The following is a 17,989-nucleotide window of genomic DNA, read 5'->3' as shown; positions in this document are numbered from 1 at the left end:
CCTATTACCATTTTCTTAATTGTTTTGAGTTTGTTTTTGTAGGTCCTTTCCTTCTCTTCTGTTTCCCACTTAGAGAAGTTCCTTTAGCATTTGTTGTAGACCTGGTTTGGTGGTGCTGAATTATCTTAGCTTTTGCTTGTCTGTAAAGCTTTTGATTTCTCCATCGAATCTGAATGAGATCTTTGCCAGGTAGAGTAATCCTGGTTGTAGGTTCTTTCCTTTCATCACTTTAAATATATGGTGCCACTCCCTTCTGCCTTGTAGAGTTTCTGCTGAGAAATCAGCTGTTAACCTTAATGGAAGTTCCCTTGTATGTTGTTTTTCCCCTGTTGCTTTTAATAATTTTTCTCTGTCTTTAATTTTTGTCGGTTTGATTACTATGTGTCTCAGTGTGTTTCTCCTTGGGTTTATCCTGCCTGGGACTCTCTGCATTTTCTGGACTTGGGTGGCTATTTCCTTTCCCATGTTAGGGAAGTTTTCGACTATAATCTCTTCAAATATTTTCTTGGGCCCTTTCTCTCGCTCTTCTCCTTCTGGGACCCCTATAATGTGAATGTTGGTGCGTTTAATGTTGTCCCAGAGGTCTCTTAGGCTGTCTTCATTTCTTTTCATTCTTTTTCCTTTAATCTGTTCTGCAGCAGTGATTTCCACCATTCTGCCTTCCAGGTCACTTATCCATTCTTCTGCCTCAGTTATTCTGCTATTCATTCCTTCTAGTGTATTTTTCATTTCAGTTATTGTATTGTTCATCTCTGTTTATTTGTTCTTTAATTCTTCTAGGTCTTTTTTAAACATTTCTTGCATCTTCTCGATCTTTGCCTCCATTCTTTTTCCAAGGTCCTGGATCATCTTCATTATCATTATTCTGAATTCTGTTTCTGGAAGGTTCCCTATCTCCACTTCATTTAGTTGTTTTTCTGGGTTTTATCTTGTTCCTTCATCTGGTACATGGTTCTCTGCCTTTTCATTTTGTCTGTCTTTCTGTGAATGTGGTTTTCGTTCCACAGGCTGCAGGATTGTAGTTCTTCTTGCTTCTGCTGTCTGCCCTCTGGTGGATGAGGCTATCTAAGAGGCTTGTGCAAGCTTCCTGATGGGAGGGACTGGTGGTGGGCCGAGCTGGGTTTTGCTCTGGTGGACAGAGCTCAGTAAAACTTTAATCTGCTTGTCTGCTGATGGGTGGGGCTGAGTTCCCTCCTTGTTGGTTGTTTGACCTGAGGTGACCCTGCACTGGAGACTACAGGCTTTTTGGTGGGGCTAATGGCAGACTGCGGGAGGGCTCAAGCCAATGAGTACTTCCCAGAACTTCTGCTGCCAGTGTCCTTGTCCCTGTGGTGAGCCACAGCTGCCCCCTGCCTCTGCAGGAAATCCTCCAACACTAGCAGGTAGGTCTGGTTCAGTCTCCTATGGGGTCACTGCTCCTTCCCCCTGGGTCCTGATACACACACTACTTTGCGTGTGCCCTGCAAGACTGGAGTCTCTGTTCCCCCCAGTCCTGTCAAAGTCCTGCAATCAAATCCCACTAGCCTGCAAAGTCTGATTCTCTGGGAATTTGTCCTCCCATTGCCAGACCCCCAGCTTTGGAAGCTTGATGTGGGGCTCAGAACCTTCACTCCTGTGGGTGTACTTCTGTGGTATAAATGCTCTCCAGTTTGTGAGTCACCCAGCCAGCGGTTATGGGATTTGATTTTATTGTGATTGCGCCCCTCCTACTGTCTCATTGAGGCTTCTTCTTTGTCTTTGGATGTGGGGTATCTTTTTTGGTGAGTTCCAGTGTCTTCCTGTCAATGATTGTTCAGCAGTTAGTTGTGATTCTGATGCTCTTGCAAGAGGAAGTGAGCACACGTCCTTCTACTCCGCCATCTTGAACCAATCTCCCTTGCTGAGTTCTTAAAAATAACACACTGGCAACTGGCATCTAGTGAGACTAAGAATTTGATCATGTATTAAGTAAATCTGATCATATATTAAGTCCATAGCAATAATGGCCTTACTCTGCTGTGGCAATTGCCATGGAGTAGCCATACAGATTGTGGACATCGTATTGCTTGCCCCAGTGCTGTACTGCATCCATGCAGAGACTCTTGCAGAACAGGTACCCATCCAGGATTCCTGCGACAAAAGAGGGATCAGTCAATGAGAGCCTGAGATGCATATTCCCTGTTTCTCGACTATCACCTGAAATTGTGGCTCCCTAGGCAGGCATTTTTTGTGGCCATCCTGGAAATGATCATACAGCTTCCTCACTATCAGAAGGATATATACTTTCAGTAGTTTCTCTGATATATAAAAAAATTGTGCTGACCCATACACATTCTCCCACCTGGGTGCACAGGTGACCAGAGGCAAGTATTTGGAAGTAAGTGGATCTAGTTAGACTTGAAGTTAGATCTGAAGTCTTCAAACTGAGCTAAATTAAGTGGTCCAAGAACAAAAATATTAGATGAAAGTGCAAATTAATTTCTCACCCTTTCTCTAAGCTGTCATAAGGGATGATTGACCAATCTCTCTTTCATTCATCCAATCTTTTCTGCTCCCCTTGCACCACTATGGTTCAGATCCAAATTACCTTTGTCTTAACCATTGCAATTGTTTTCTTAATGGCTTATTTAACTCTGATCTACTGATCTTCTAATTCATATTAGAAGCACACATTAATGCCAGATCAATATTTCTAAAACCATTTGACTGTTATGTTTCCCTCTAAAACTTAAACAGTTTCTATCACCAAAAGAATGAAGCCTCCCATCTGAGTCTCTCAGCATTTGATCCTGACCCAACTGCCCTAATTTCCTATTTTTCCATCAGACTGGAAGTTTTCATAAGATGCTATAATTCTAGCAGCTCATTCCTTTCTTAATCAAGATACAATTTATCTGTGAGCCTCTAGATTTCTTCAAACTACAATAAATGCTGTGATTCCAGGGCCACACCCTGGGATACACTGTTGTTCAAAGTTCAGTCAGAACTCACTAGCATCATACTCACTGACTCTGATGTTGACCTGCCCCCCTCTTCCCCCCCCTCCACCAATGGGTTCTGGCTTCCTTTCATTTTATGGTCCAAATCTGTTCTTCACTGACATCTGTTCTTCTTGACATTACCAGACTTGACCTTCATATGAAGACCTAACCTGGTTACCTAGTCTCTCTCTGGTTAGCCCTAACCTATTTGGGTACACACTTGAGAGGAAAATGAACTAACCACTAACCTCTGGCTTCTGTACCATATCTTCTCTGGAACAGAAACGGCTCAGATGTAGGTAGAAGGACTAGATTGATTGCCCCTTTTGAATTTATACCTCATTTAGGAAAGCATAGAGTGTTTTGATTTTCTTTCCTAGTTTTATTTATATAGTACCCACATTTTCCTTCCCCTATGCAATTTATGTAAAAAATCCCTTGCCAGGTTATTCATATACATCCTTATGAATTTAAAATACCAGATATTCATTGCCATTTTAATCAAACTAATCAGCACTTACTGGGAGTGAATGGGGGATAATTTAGATTGTTTGTGGAACATCCTGAAACTGAACCATCCACGAAGTTGGAGACTTCATTCATATCCTAGAAGACAAAGAACAAAGACTATTAAGAAAAAGTAACATGTCCTCGTATGTTGTACTGATGGTGTCTTTCTTTTTGTTTAGGACTCAGAGAAATGATTCTAGATATTTCTTTTTTTAACGAGGTTCTTATGTTAAGGAGAGAAATAGATGTTCCTGTCCTGTCTTCTCTACCCATTGAAGGCTTTGTGGAGAAGGTTCTTAAAATCCCTTCAAAATGATATATGTATATAATCATTGAAAATGAAAAAGTTCCAAAAATATTAGGTGAAAAATATTTCAATTTATATGGTCCCATGTATATCAACTCACACATTCTCTAAATATTCAAATATAGCTATGAATACACACACATATAAATGCATATACATATATAATACAAACATATGCAGAGAGAGTGAGAGAACAAGCATGTACCCACAGCTGTGCAAGTGAGGGCTCTGGAAACATGCATACTGAAATATTGGTGGTAGATGTCTTTGGTTGATATCACTTTAGCTCTCCTCATCTGTTTAGCTCTTTGTATTGTTTGCATTTTCTACCTTTCTCTTATAAATAGAAAAAAGTTCAACTCTAGAGCTCTGTAAATTGTGCCAGACACCTGCTGCTTTGCATTTGTTTTCATTTGACATCACGTGAGACATTTGTCCTTTCTGCAGCCACATTTCTGTCGCTCACTTGAGTACTTTGGCTTTGATCAGTTTATCCAACACGTCCAAGTGAAAGAGCCCTGAAGGGGCAATTGAACAATCTGTGTACTCTGTGACAAGGTAAGGAGTATATGACTTATTTTTACTTCAGCTCATTCATTTGTAAAAGAGGAGCTAGACTCGGAAAAAACAGATATCTCGGTTTACTTCCTTCCACTTCTAACAATCTGATTTTGAAGTCTAAGCTACATGTTTTGGTAAGATTATTTGAACAGTAAGAGAGAGAATACCTAGAATTATTGCCATACTTGCTTTCCTCTCCTCCTCTTCCCCCTGTGCTCCATGACTCGATGATATAGAGATACACAGTCTGAATGTTAGCTGCCTAGTAATCAAAATGTTAAGAACTCACAATCCAGATTCCATCAAATTCTACTTGACTGTGGAAAAGCTCACATTCATTTGCCCACCAAGCAGTACACTTGGGGTTGGTGTAATCAGGAAACACAGTTTTTCCAGGCCAGACCTGCAGGAGGAAAAGAAAAACATTGATCAAAGGAAGTTAAATGAATGCAGAGTAAAACAGAGTACAAAGAAATTCCTAATACAATCATGGCAACAGAGGTGCCCAGGCACAGGTCCTTTTCAATTAGGAATGTAAAGTGCTTTAAATATTTAGATTAAATAGGAGGAGTCAAATAGTCACTTGAGAAAAAACTTATTTCAAAAAAATGGTTAAGTCTTTGCTAATCTTCAACTATGCCTCACCCTTTCCTCACACTTTCTCTACTCCTAATCCTAGGAATGGTAAATGAGGGAAAGTACTGTATAATTTCAACTGACCCATGACAAGTCATGGGTTCTAACCATCAATTACTCTTCTCTATACTCTTCCTATCCACTTCTTCTCAGACACTAGGCACTCGGGTCAGCAGAGGTGTTAGAAGTGAACCAGCAGATAACACCTTCATGGAAAACAAGGACAAATAAGTTTGAGAAAGAACTAGTCAAACTTGCCAAATAACAGAAAAACTGAGTAAGAAGACGAATGAAATAGTTTCATTGGATTTGCCAGTTAGGAGGTAACTGGTGCCAAAGCAGCATCAGTGGAGTGATGGGGAAGGAAAGTAGACTGCAGTCAGCTGAAGAGTGAATGGGGGGTACTTCCCTTGTGGCGCAGTGGTTAAGAATCCTCCTGCCAATGCAGGGGACATGGGTTCGAGCCCTGGTCCGGGAAGATCCCACATGCCGCGGAGCAACTAAGCCTGTGCACCGCAGCTACTAAGCCTGCGTGCCACAACTACTGAAGCCCGTGCACCTAGAGCCCATGCTCTGAGACAAGAGAAGCCACTGCAAGGAGAAGCCCACGCACCACAACAAAGAGTAGCCCCTGCTCACCGCAACTAGAGAAAGCCCGCACATACCAAAGAAGACCCAACGCAGCCAAACATAAATAAAAAAAGTGAATGGGGGGTGAGGTGAGGAGGTGGACATTCAGTATCTAAGTCTATTGTTTAAAGGGACTTTTCTGTGAAGGGAATGTAAGAACTGGGATGACTGGTAGGTATTTGAGGACGAAAGGACAAGGGCAAGTTGATCCCCAGCATATATAAGGCACCTGAAAATGTAAAGCAAAACAATTACAGACACATACACACACACACACACACACACACACACACACACACACACACACACACTGCCACAGACCCTCCACCAGCCCCCACTTCCCCATTAAGATACCTCCCCAATGAGTGGAGTCACTCCATCTGAAGCATTCACCCATATCTTCATATCTGAACCCCTGTCATATGGGCCATAGGGATTACTTGAGGAAGAGTTGTTGGAGATGGCTGGATCCTAAGAAGGGGAAAAATACAATGAGGGACCTAGCTTTGAGCTAGAAGCACTGAAAGGAAACTGGGGATTGAGGGATGAGGGAGGGGGAGGGGGCGTAATGACAAGGAAGAGCAAGGACCTGATGTGGGGGAATAAGAGGACAGCACATACCACAATGATGACCAATTTTTGTCCGTTATTGTGTAACTCTTTAACAAACTCAGGGAAGCCCTTAAAATTTACTGGATCATAAGTGAAGTCCTTCCTCTCATGCATATAATCAATATCAGCATGCTGAACGTCCTGAAAGAATACATAACGTCCACAATTTATGAGCCCACCCCTGGAATCAGATGAGCTGCATCACCCTACCTTGTTGCCTGGTGCTCCGGCATTGAAAACCAATCGAACAAACAAACCACAACAGTTACAAAAAATATCACTAAGGCTATCAAAACAGATCCATTACCTAAATGCTATGTCATCCACAAGATAAAGGAGAGAAGGGACTGTCTCTCCCACTTCTCCCGCATTTGACTACACCACATTTTGTATTGTTGCTTCTCTTCCACTTCAAGCCTTCTTTGGCATTTGCTCTTTCCTAATTTTACTTGTATGAAAATAGTGGAGCCCAGAATGAAATTGACTCTTGCTCCAAGACCTAAGCGTCTGCCTCCAAGGGAATGGGGTAAGGGAGAGAAGAGGATTATTCCAGAGACTACTGGGTGTTTCTCTTTGCATGTCTTGTAAGACCTCGCTACTCATTATATACTACACACATTCAAATTTAGCCACTTAAATCATAAAAATATTTTATTACATGTATAAACTGTATTCTTTTGTTCCCTTAAACTAGGGAAAGTAATGCCTTGAGAATACAAATAAGAATGCATTGTGTAGAACGTCATCAATACAGTAAGTGTAAGAAAACCAGTCCCTTCAAGGAATGGTTGGCCCAACAATAAAGTCCAGCATTCTGAATATATAAAAATATTTTTGTCGTATATTTTTTTAAAAAACTCAGGAGGAGACAGTATAAACAGTTGTTCTTATTCCCCAAGAAAATTCTTTTATTTTTGGAGGATTTTTTTGCTGCCTTACTTACGTAAGGCAGCTGTGCGGCACGGTTTCTCTCCATGACTTCTTTCATGTTACCCAGGGTTCCATAGTCATAACGACTGAGATGAAACCCAAGTGCCCAGTATGAGGGTAGGGCTGGCCGTCCAATGAGCTGAAAGAATGATGTGAAATGGAAGTTAGCAAATACTCTATTTTTAACAAAACTTTTTCTACGCATTAGTTTGGGGGCACAAAACATACCCCACTTTCCAACACACTATTTCCTTAATATTAGAATGCTAGGCCCTTTAATAAATCATTGAGGTTCGGATCAATTGGTAATAGCATATTTATAATAGTTACTTATAATAGCATATGTTTGTGAGTCACACTTGCATATTAATTTACATTTCTTTGCTCTTATTTACAACTTCCTCAGTCATAACCATAACATTATAAGTTTACCTCTTGATACTCTTGAACCACTTGCTCTGGAGTGTTTCCCAAGAACACGTAGAAGTCGAGAATGCCCCCAGTGGTACGGTAAGTGACAGCTGGGGTGGGCTGGAGGGAAACCTCTTGAAAGATTAAAAATGAAGCAAATAGACATTAGAATTTATTCTAGAGTAATAATTACAAAGCTTTAGACCAGAGGATCACCAGTCATCTGAACACTAATGAAGTGATCCTAATGCCTCAGTTTTTGTATAAAAAGGGACAAACTCTGACAATCAAAGTCCACCCTGACAGCACAAGAGAGCCCAAAGCATTTGTTCTGTGACAGATTTCCATAACTGGTGACTGCAGTGTCTTAACTGCTGTGTCAGGATTTCATGAAAAAGCAACCAGTTTCAGGAAGGGGTCCAGAATAAGCCACTGTGGCATAAAAATGATTGTAAGCTGAATGAGTTCGAGTTTCTGAAATCCCTTATCCACCTGAAAGCAGAGCCTCCCATACAGACTCAGCTGTCATAAACCCCCTGCCCTGGAGCAAAACTAATCTCCTCTGAGACAATAACTTGGCAGCACGCAAGAACACCCAGCCCCCACTACTCTCCTAAGGGCTCACTGATCTTTCCAAAACGTCATTTGTTGTTCCATTAAATGCCCTTTATCCCTCTCACCCCTTCTAAGAAGCCATTTGTTTCATCCTAGGTACATTTCTTCCCCTATTAGGATGGTTTCTAAGTCCCAAATTCTAACCACCCCTTTGAGTTACTCACTGAGCACTCTTGCGTATATGCAGGTTGCACACGTAAATAAACCTAGTTTCTTCTCTTGCTAACCTGTCTTTTGCTAGACTGATTCACAGGCCCCCAAATACCAAACCTAAGAGGATAGAGAAAAAAATTTTCTTCTCTGACATTCACAACTACAGAATATGCTGTTCCCACCCCATATCCCATCATTATTGCAGGAACATAACCTGGCGAGACACACGGAGGTACTAGCCTCAGCAGATCTCACATCAAGCAAGAGCCAAACTAAAAAGATGTCAGAGATAATACTACACATTCAAAATTCCTCTAAGCCCCACATGCAATTTTCAGAGATGAAGTCTCCCCATAGCTTTGAGTTGCATTAGGGATAAAAGGTCTCAAGATCGACTAAAATGTACTCTTCAGGCATAAGAACAACTCACACGGAGTATCTAGGATTCTGTGACTTTTCCCTCTAAGCCTGACACAGATTATTTTCTGGTTCCTTTCAGCCACCTGAAACTGTACAATCCTTGTATTATCTCAGTCTGTTCTTTGACTATCAGGCATCTTAGAATCATCTTAGATCACTTAGAGTGATTCTCAAACAATCTGTGGTAAAGGATCAGATCTTTATTTTTTAAATTTCCAGTTCTTTGCAAACTGATACTTTTGTAAAATAACATGAAAATGAATTATTAGAAAAACTTTCATACATGCACTTGGACGCTACAGCAATGTTTACTCTTAATTTTATACTCATCTTACTGTAGACCTGAAACAGTCTTTGAACACTCCATGGGTCACGTTTTAAGGAGTACTGATCTAGTCCATCAAATCCCAGTTGAGAAGAGGGTGGGGATCAATATCCTGTGCTGACCATCAACCCTGGGAGATTCTGACAGAACTCCTCTTTCCCTGTAGGGATTGATTCATTGCCCTGGGATTGGTTGTTACTGGTGGAAGCAGAAAAACAGTTGAGAATCATTGATCTGATCTAAAACCTTCAAAGATAAGGAAGCAAGCTACTTCCTGGAATCCTATGATATTACGCCATTTGGTCTTAAACAATCTGATTGTACTCTGCCTGACCCTCACACTCCACTTTGCCTTGCTACCCGTGGATGTCTCGATGTAACATTCACAGCTCAGTTGTAGCTCCTTGGTTACACCTGCTATTAGAGCCATTACCCGTTTCTTACCAGAGCTTTTATTAACCCCAGTACTGGATGAAAGTCTGAGGAAGGAGAAGAACAAATTGGTAGAAACTGCCTTAGAATAGATTATAGGAAAGGATTAGCTGTTTTAACACTATAATAGTAAATACTCCAACAGAGGCAACCAGATTCAAGAAAATCGTAAGCTAAGAGAGAAAACTCTACTCATGGCTTCCATGGGTCAACAGGTAATGAAGTATGAATGGCACAAGCAGAGAACATACAAGGTCCCAAGCTACGGCTCAGCCATTCCTAAAGGGCGCCATTCCTTTATCATAATGCTATAAGAAAGGGACTGAAAATCATCCTTGTGTGTGAATATTCCTTTAGTCTTTTACCCATGGCATTGCTGTTCATCAGAAACACTCCAAAGGACAATCCACTAGCATCTTCAAGGCATAGGAAGAATGTCTGTGCACCATACAAGTTAGTTCCATCCTGCAGAAAGATAATTCAAAACCAAAAATTTACAAATAAACCCCACATGGCCAGAAAGAGCTTAGGAAATCGATGTTAATCATGTGAAGAATTGACAAGGAATTCATGTCAAAGAAGACACAAATTTTTAATATAAGGTCTATACTTGGTTGATGTTAATCAAGTGAATTAGCATTTTCATATAGAATGAGCCAGCTATGACCATTTATCTAATAGAAATGTGAGAACTTGTGATATGTTAGGATGTGGGAGAACAGGAGGTTTGAAACTGTAGTTCAAAAAAGCTCTTCTCTACAGATATCAAAAACAAACTTATGGTTACCAAAGGGGACACGTTGGGGGTAGGGATAAATCAGGAGCTTGAGGTGAACTATATAAGAAAGATAACTAAAAAGGACCTACTGTAATAGCACAGAGAACTCTACTCAATATTCTGTGATAGTCTACATGAGAAAAGAATGAATATATGTATATGTATAACTGAATCACTTTGCTGTACACCTGAAACTAATGCAACAGTGTAAAGCAACTATACTCCAATAAATTTTTTTTTTTTAAAAAAAGAGCTCTTCTCTCAAAGAGGCTTGACCTTGACTCAGAGTCTTGACCTAACCTCATCTGCAAAAACTCCATCGAGCCCTAATATAAATCAGGCACCTTTCTAATTTGCAACTAGATGGAACTCTACTTAAGATATCTGGTCTTCTAGTCTTTACAACAGCATACATTAGAACTTGAGCTGGTCTTCTGGACTTTAGAACGGTAGTTCTCAACCTGGGCCGCATCCCACCCCAATTAAAACAGAATCTCTGGGAATAGAAGCAGACATTGATAGTTTGTTCAATTTCCCCGGGTGATTCCAATGTGTAATCATGTTTGAGAATCACTGCTCTGGGACAGCATATCTCAAAATTTGGTGTGCATACAAATTACAAAGGAACCTCATTTCAGTGTGGGGTCTAATTCAGTAGATGGAAGAGGGAGCTGAGAGCCCAAATTTGTCACGCGGTGGTGCCCATACTGCACACTTCAAGCAGCGAGGATCTAAGGCTCCTTATTAAACAAGCATCACCAGCCATATCCCAGATGAGCTGCTCGGACCCAACGCCTTTCCTGTTCTTCTGATAGGCCTACGGTATGGCGAGGAGCATGGCCAGGGATTAGACCCTATCTCTGCTCCTTACGAACTATTTTTTTTTTTTACGTTGAGCTATTCATTTGGCTTTCCTAAACCTCAGTTTCCTTGTCTGTTAAATGGAGTAAATTAGACTATTTTTCTCAGAGTCCTTTTGGTAAATAGAGATAATATATTTAAAAATTCACTTAATAAATTATTCCTCTAATTTCCCCTCATCCAGTCACTAGTTCTGCTTAATTGGGACAGTTGCTGAACAAGACCTGAATGTAGTATTGCTGAGTCTAGAAAATACCTCTGCTTTGAGTTTTAGCAGTCAAAACACAACCAAGAGAGAAAAAACAAAATAAAATAATAACAACGAAACTCTACTCCTTCTATTCTTTCACTGCCCCAAACATTCTTCACACAAAGAATGATTAATACAGAATTTTAGTTGATATTTTATCCTATTTTGCTGACAAACCTGGTAAGTTGGTGATTTGTAAAGGTCAACCTAAAATAGGGTAACCATAACCAGCATATTGTGCCGAATCAATATTAGTTTTCTCCACAACTAGTTAGTTCAAAACGAAAATGTGATGAAAAATACTTGGTATTTATTGAGCATTTTCTATGTGGCAGACACTCTTCTAGAGACTCTACATGTATCAATTCATTTAATTCCCATCACAACCCTATGAAGTAAGTATATTACCCCCATTTCATAGATGGGGAACTAAAGACACAGAGAGGAAACCTGCCCAGAACCGCAAAACTGGTGAGTAGCAGTGTCAGAATCCAGACCCAGATAGCTTCACCCGAGCACCTGACTCTTAACTGTTATACTGCACTGCTAGGGGTGACCTTCATGAAAGAGGCTATGATAGTCAGTGGAAAGGGCCCCATACTGAAAGGTTACCCCTTTGGGGATTGTGTCCCTGGCAAATATGGGCCAGGTCTTCCAATTCATATCGTGCCGGTACTGCTGGTGCACGTGTTCTCCCAGACCATACACGTTAGCACTAGGCAGTCGGATGGAGAGCTGCAGGAACTGATCAGCAAACAGCAGGGGCCCGATGCTGGAGTCAAACCTAGACATGGGTGGAAAACACAGGGACGGGTGGGCAAGTGGAGTGGAGGGAATGCAACTGCTTAGAAAATTGTTCTTGTATCTCAGAGACTCAATACTCCCTGTTTAATCGGCCCCATTTGCCCTCCTGTGACATTTTTCCATGGACATCAAGAGATCAGGATTTGCTGAGGGCAGGTACCATTCGGCACATTTCTTAGATTTGTCCCCTTGACTCTCTATCACATGACCAGAATATGAGTCGTACGTTATAGTAGATGCTCCATAGAGAGTTACTGCTGGATGGGTGTTGGATGGATGGAGGGAAAAAAGGGAAAATAAGGAGGAAAAATGGCCAAATGGAAGGAAGAAAGAGAAAAAGGACACAGCCCAGTGCCTGGCCTACAATAAATGCTTAGTAATAAAAGAGGGGGAGGACGAGGAAGAGGAGGAAGGAAGGAAGAGGAAGGAAGGCAGAAAAAAAGTACATTTGGAGGTAGAGAGTCTGGTCACCAACAGTGGGCTCACAACCTTCAGGAATATTGTAGAAATGCATCCTTTTTCAGGCTTCAAACCTCCCTCCCCCATAACCTTCATACTAAGTCTCCAGATAGGTTTGCAAAACTTACAGAACGTGATTGTTGCTCATTCTGATCACTTTGATGCTAAATGGCTGTTCGGAGACCTCAACTTTATAGGTCAAGGAAGCAGCAGCATTTCCTTTGAAGGGTTGCACATGTTCATGGGGCACTTCGTATCTGTCCTGGTTTTGGTCAGTTAACTGTCCAGAGAGATTAGGGAAAGACAGTCAAAATGAACATGTCTCTGTTTTTCTAAAATAGAAACATGCCTACCAACACCAGTGCTTCCCAACACCTGTGCTCCTGGTACAGGAACCTGTGCAGCAAATGACATTATGTCTGAAATTATGTCACCAAATTCAGATGTTTAACACTTGGACATAAGTTAGTCTTTAGGTAGAAATATATACTACAAGTCTGCAGACATAAACTATCTCTAGAATTTTCAAAGTTGTGATCATTCTTTTTTTCCTTCCCTATATCATTTCACATGGTATAAAGGGAAAATAAATGAAAGCCAAAGCTCACCTGTGAACTCTATAATATACATTTAGGAAGTTATCACACTGAAGGAAGGCTATAAATGCTTTCAACATACACATGCTAAGTAAGAATAATGACAGTACAGAAAAATACCTCCATTAGCAAATTTTTCTCTTTTGTAGTAACTGCAGTCATCAGGTAGGGAACAAGAACTTCTCCAAAAAAATTTTAAATAAACAAATATCATATGCTATCACTTATATGTGGAATCTAAAATATGATACAAATGAACCTATTCACAAAACTGAAAGACACACAGACACAGAAAACAAACTTAGGGTTGCCAAAGGGGAAAGGGGGGTAGGGAGGGATGAATTGGGAGTTTGGGATTAGCAGATAAAAACTACCATATATAAAATAGATAAACAACAAGGGCCTACTGTAGAGCATAGGAAATTATGTTCAGTATCTTGTAATAAACTATAATGGAAAAGAAGAGCAAAAAAGAAACAAACTACAACCTTAAAGTGGAAACGGTTAGACGTCTGGTATTCCGCTGTGAGAAGGACGTTGTTGACATCATTTCCAAAAAGAGATGGAGAAGGCAACCTTTTCAACTGGGCTGTGAATCCTAATGTGAAGGGGGTAAAGAGTTTTCATAGCTGGCTGTGTAAATTCACAAACAGCCCCATACAATTAAGCTTTATGTCAAAGGGGCTGGCAAAAAGCCTTTACTTCCCATCAGAAGAGGAGACACGGATGTGTACCTCATCATACACACATACTGTCTTGGGCCAGATTCTGAAGCTAGGTATTGTCATTACCTTATTCAAAAACCATGCCTCTCTTCTCCAAAATCTGAATGGAAACATCCCTCAAAGGCCAAACTATCGTTATACCAGCCCATCCATCACTCATATACTCTTTATATTCTGAGCCCTCAAGGTGTTCACATCCATTATTCCTTCTCAGTTATCTTCATGTTACGCCACAGGTGATCGGATGTATTGATGCCATCTCCCCAGTTATGTGACAAGCCAGGTGAGAGTCGAGACCTTATTAGAAAAGCCCATCAGGCCAAGAGGCCCTGGAAGAGGAGCATGCCTCTTCCTTTATGCTAAGAGCCTCCCCAAGTATCCCCAGCATGTTCATTATTATGTCTGCATTTTGAGGTGGGAGAAAGAAGGGGGGATGTTTAGCCCATGAACACTGACACTGGCTAGCTAACTTTCATAAAACATTGATAAAATGGGAATTGTTTCCATATCATTAAAATTACACTATATTAGAGTTGTTAGTAGTCTCAGAGGTTACTGAGTTCAAATCCCTCTCTTTGAAAGTCAGAAACTTGGGGAACGAAGAAGTTACAATGTTTGGACAAGGTTACAAAGGTACATAAAGACAGAGTCAGGAATAGAACATGTCTCCTAACTCCCAAGACAGAGAGTGATATTTTTCCTTGATGCCAAAATAGACTCTAGTCCTTGCTCAAGGGCAGTGCCCACCTCCTGTCACACGCTGTGGTAGCCGTACAGAGTTAACACCCCACCTGCTGCTACAGCTCTCTTCTGCAGTGTACAGAGCCAACCTGCAGAGGACACAGCCCAGTGCCTGGCCTACAATAAATGCTTGCAAACCTCCCTCCCCAGAGGATCTGGAGCTCCTTCCTCAAGGCTGAGTCTGGCTTACCTGCATTTGTGTTCACAAGGTTGCCCTCCACTTGATAGCCATGACTCTTAGAATAGTAGCACCAGGGCACACTTATGGGTCCCTGAGGTTTCCAGCAGCACCCACGCTGGTCACACATGGCCTGAAATAAGGGATTAGTTAGAGTAACTCCACTATGGGTAGAACACTATCATTGATAAATATAATTTGAGCTTGCAGTCTCATGAGCCTTGTTTTACAAATAAGGGACCTGATACTTAAAGAAGTTGTGCTGTATCCCAGTCAATGCGGTGCTTGCACTCAAAACTCACTTTTCTGACCAATATCCTTCCTCGTTGTTATCATATAACAATATATGATCACAATGCATTCTCTACCTGTCATCACAATAAACCTGGTAAATTTATTTAAATATTCTAAACTACTATATAGTTATATCACCAGTGACCCAAAATGACAAATGGAGCTTCACTGATATTGGCTTTGGGCTCTAAAAAAATTTTGCAATTAACTTTATTCAGAAGCTTTGAAATCAAGGCAATTTTGCTTTGAATTTTAAATGTGTATATTACAAATGGGTATATTTAGTATATGTGACATATATACATATATATTATACATATGTACACAGTATATACATGTATGTGTGTGTGTGTATATATATGTATATATAGTCTCTTAACTCCTCCCAAGGCACTAATTGTTCCTTGAAACCCAAATAGATTCTGATTCTTATTTAAGAAAGGTACCTGCCTTTTACTACAATTAATGACTGAATCACATGGAGACTAAAATGGATACAATCTCTTTCTCATATAACTAATTTGGAAGAAGCAATCAGGTTAAATATAAAAAAAGTACAAGGAAACCATTCCTCTTTAGTGTAACTAATAAAATACTATAGCAAAAATTATGGGTTGTGGCTTCCAGGATTAGATTACAGAGTGCCTCCTGTCTAGCTTGCTCCCTCCCTTTCACTTGCTCTGTTGGAGCTCTCACTCTGCGAGAAGTGAGGTGCTGCACTGCAGAATGACCCACATGGTGAGGAACTGAGGGAGGTCTCCAGCAAGGAACTGAGGTCCTCAGCCCAACAATCCTTGAGCAGCTGAATTCTGCTAATAATCACAATACACAAGCTTGAAAAGAAAAGGATCATCCCTGAGTCTCAGAAGACACCTTGATTGCAGTCTTCTGGAAGCCTATGAGCCAAAAGCACCCAGATACACCAAGGCCAGATTTCTGACCATAGAAACTGTGAGAAAATAATGTTTGTTGTGTTAAGCCATTAAGTTTTGGGATAATCTGTTACACAGCAATAGATAACTAACATACCCTGCTATATTATTTTACAGATGAAGAACCTCAGGCCACAGAGGTAAAAGTTCGCAGTGGTGAAGTGATCTGCCAAAGGTCACTTAGCTATTGAGAAGACAAGGACCAAAACTTAGCTCTCTTGTTATCCATTTCTTTTTCTCTATAGTCTGGGTTGAGTATCTGCTGAACATATTTTCAGCAGGATATGGTAATGCTTTACAAATGTAAGACAAAAAAAATTGCTTAGATATATGAACAATTAGATTTAATCATATGCTAATTTTTTGGTAATCATATGCTAATATAATAAACAATATTAAGGATCGAAAAACAGTGTCCATCTGTGGTTTCCACTGCTATGGAATCAGGCTTCACTGTGAACTCAACTAGTCAGCAGTTTTTGTTTTTTCTTTTCAAAACCCACTCACATGAAACTTCAGTATAACCTGAAAAGGGAAAGGTGTCGAAAAGAGTGTTAAGCAGAACGGTTTCTGCATGCTCCCCAGAGCTTAATAACTTCTTCACTGAACTGGAAAGGGCAAAGATCAAAGAGTGGCCAAAGCAGCATGAAAAGTGCACAGCCTCTTGGCCACCTGGAAATCCCAGGCCCTGCAGCGGACCTAAGCAGTTATGGGGAGCAATGTGGGGAGAAGCAGAGAGCAGGGCAAATAGACAAGGGAGTAAAAAGTAGGTGAAACCTCAGAAAAGAGTTGTAGAGAGAAGCTATAAAAAAATGACAACATGAATAGGACTGAAGGCACCCAAAAATAATTAAACCCAAACTTGAGACAAAAAATGTCCTTTTAAGTTGAACATGAGAAATAAAATTTAAGAGAAACTGCCAAAATAATATAGAGTGTATAATTTCCAATACAGTATTGAGGGGAAAACTAAGGGGAAAAATTCTCAATGCAAAAAATAAGGAAAGAAAACATGTATACGGGGGTAGGCGTGAATGGGGAGCAGTACATAAAAAACAGGCCAAATGGAAAACACAAAATGAGACCATAGAAAAAAGTTTTTCATGTCAATTATCATATGGCTTAAATACTTAATTTAAAAAACAAGGATAATCGGATTACATTTACAGAAATAAATTCAACTGAAGCTGTTTACAGGCAGCACACCCAAAATTTAAGCTCACAAAAGCACTAAAACAGGGGAAAACAGCTATGTGAGAAGAATTCTTACCAAGGGTTAGGACAGCTATAGTGATAGCTGACAAATAGACTTTAAGTAAATATTAATTATTAGAGAGACATAGAGTCACTACATGATGACAAAAGCTTCAGTTCACCAGGAAGATATGACATCTCAAACCCGATACACACCTGATAATAAAGACTCAAAATATTTACAGAAAAACCTTAAAGAATCACAAGATAAAATTGAAAAAGACAGTAAGTACATAATGCAATATTTTTAAAGAACTCCCTCAGTAATTGATAGATAAAGTAGACAAAAAAGTAAAGATATTTTGCTTTTTACATAATAGATACATACAGGCTCCTGCACCAACACAAAGAGAAGGACTGGATTGAACTCAGAGATTGTGAGAAATCAGATGCTGAAGACACTGCTTATGACCTAGTCAAGCTCTGCTCCACTGGAGTCCCTTTCTCCTCCAACCCCCAATGCTTCTTAACATTTAGAGAGAGAGGAGAAGAAACAAAAAAGGAAGTATTTTATATCAAAATCAGACATGAGAGAAAAAGGAAAACTAGAATCCAGTTTTATTCACGAATACAAATGCAAAAACCTAAAAGAAAAGAGCACGCTATTTTAACAAT

General features: G+C 40.2%; 1 protein-coding gene across 5 annotated transcripts in view; it reads right to left on the bottom strand.

Moving 5' to 3' along the window:
* The window catches only part of MGAM (maltase-glucoamylase), a 138,330-nt gene that overhangs the window by 52,293 nt on the left and 68,048 nt on the right, over positions 1 to 17,989 (bottom strand). For all 5 annotated transcript variants that reach the window (XR_013829685.1, XM_079931261.1, XM_079931263.1 and 2 more), the window contains exons 4-15: positions 14,907 to 15,027; positions 13,739 to 13,848; positions 12,783 to 12,934; positions 12,004 to 12,175; positions 9,868 to 9,967; positions 7,579 to 7,691; positions 7,160 to 7,285; positions 6,226 to 6,357; positions 5,959 to 6,075; positions 4,628 to 4,741; positions 3,482 to 3,566; positions 1,992 to 2,109 (exon numbers count right to left, since the gene is read on the bottom strand). Coding sequence is in view for 4 of the 5 variants with exons in the window: in XM_079931261.1 (XP_079787387.1) it covers positions 1,992 to 2,109; positions 3,482 to 3,566; positions 4,628 to 4,741; positions 5,959 to 6,075; positions 6,226 to 6,357; positions 7,160 to 7,285; positions 7,579 to 7,691; positions 9,868 to 9,967; positions 12,004 to 12,175; positions 12,783 to 12,934; positions 13,739 to 13,848; positions 14,907 to 15,027 (1,460 nt within the window). In the remaining variant the exon portion in view is untranslated. The remainder of the gene's footprint in view (positions 1 to 1,991; positions 2,110 to 3,481; positions 3,567 to 4,627; positions 4,742 to 5,958; positions 6,076 to 6,225; positions 6,358 to 7,159; positions 7,286 to 7,578; positions 7,692 to 9,867; positions 9,968 to 12,003; positions 12,176 to 12,782; positions 12,935 to 13,738; positions 13,849 to 14,906; positions 15,028 to 17,989) is intronic.

The sequence above is a fragment of the Stenella coeruleoalba genome (genome assembly GCF_951394435.1).
Source record: "Stenella coeruleoalba genome assembly, chromosome: 9".
NCBI lineage: Eukaryota > Metazoa > Chordata > Mammalia > Artiodactyla > Delphinidae > Stenella > Stenella coeruleoalba.
This window is presented reverse-complemented; position numbering and strand designations above follow the sequence as displayed.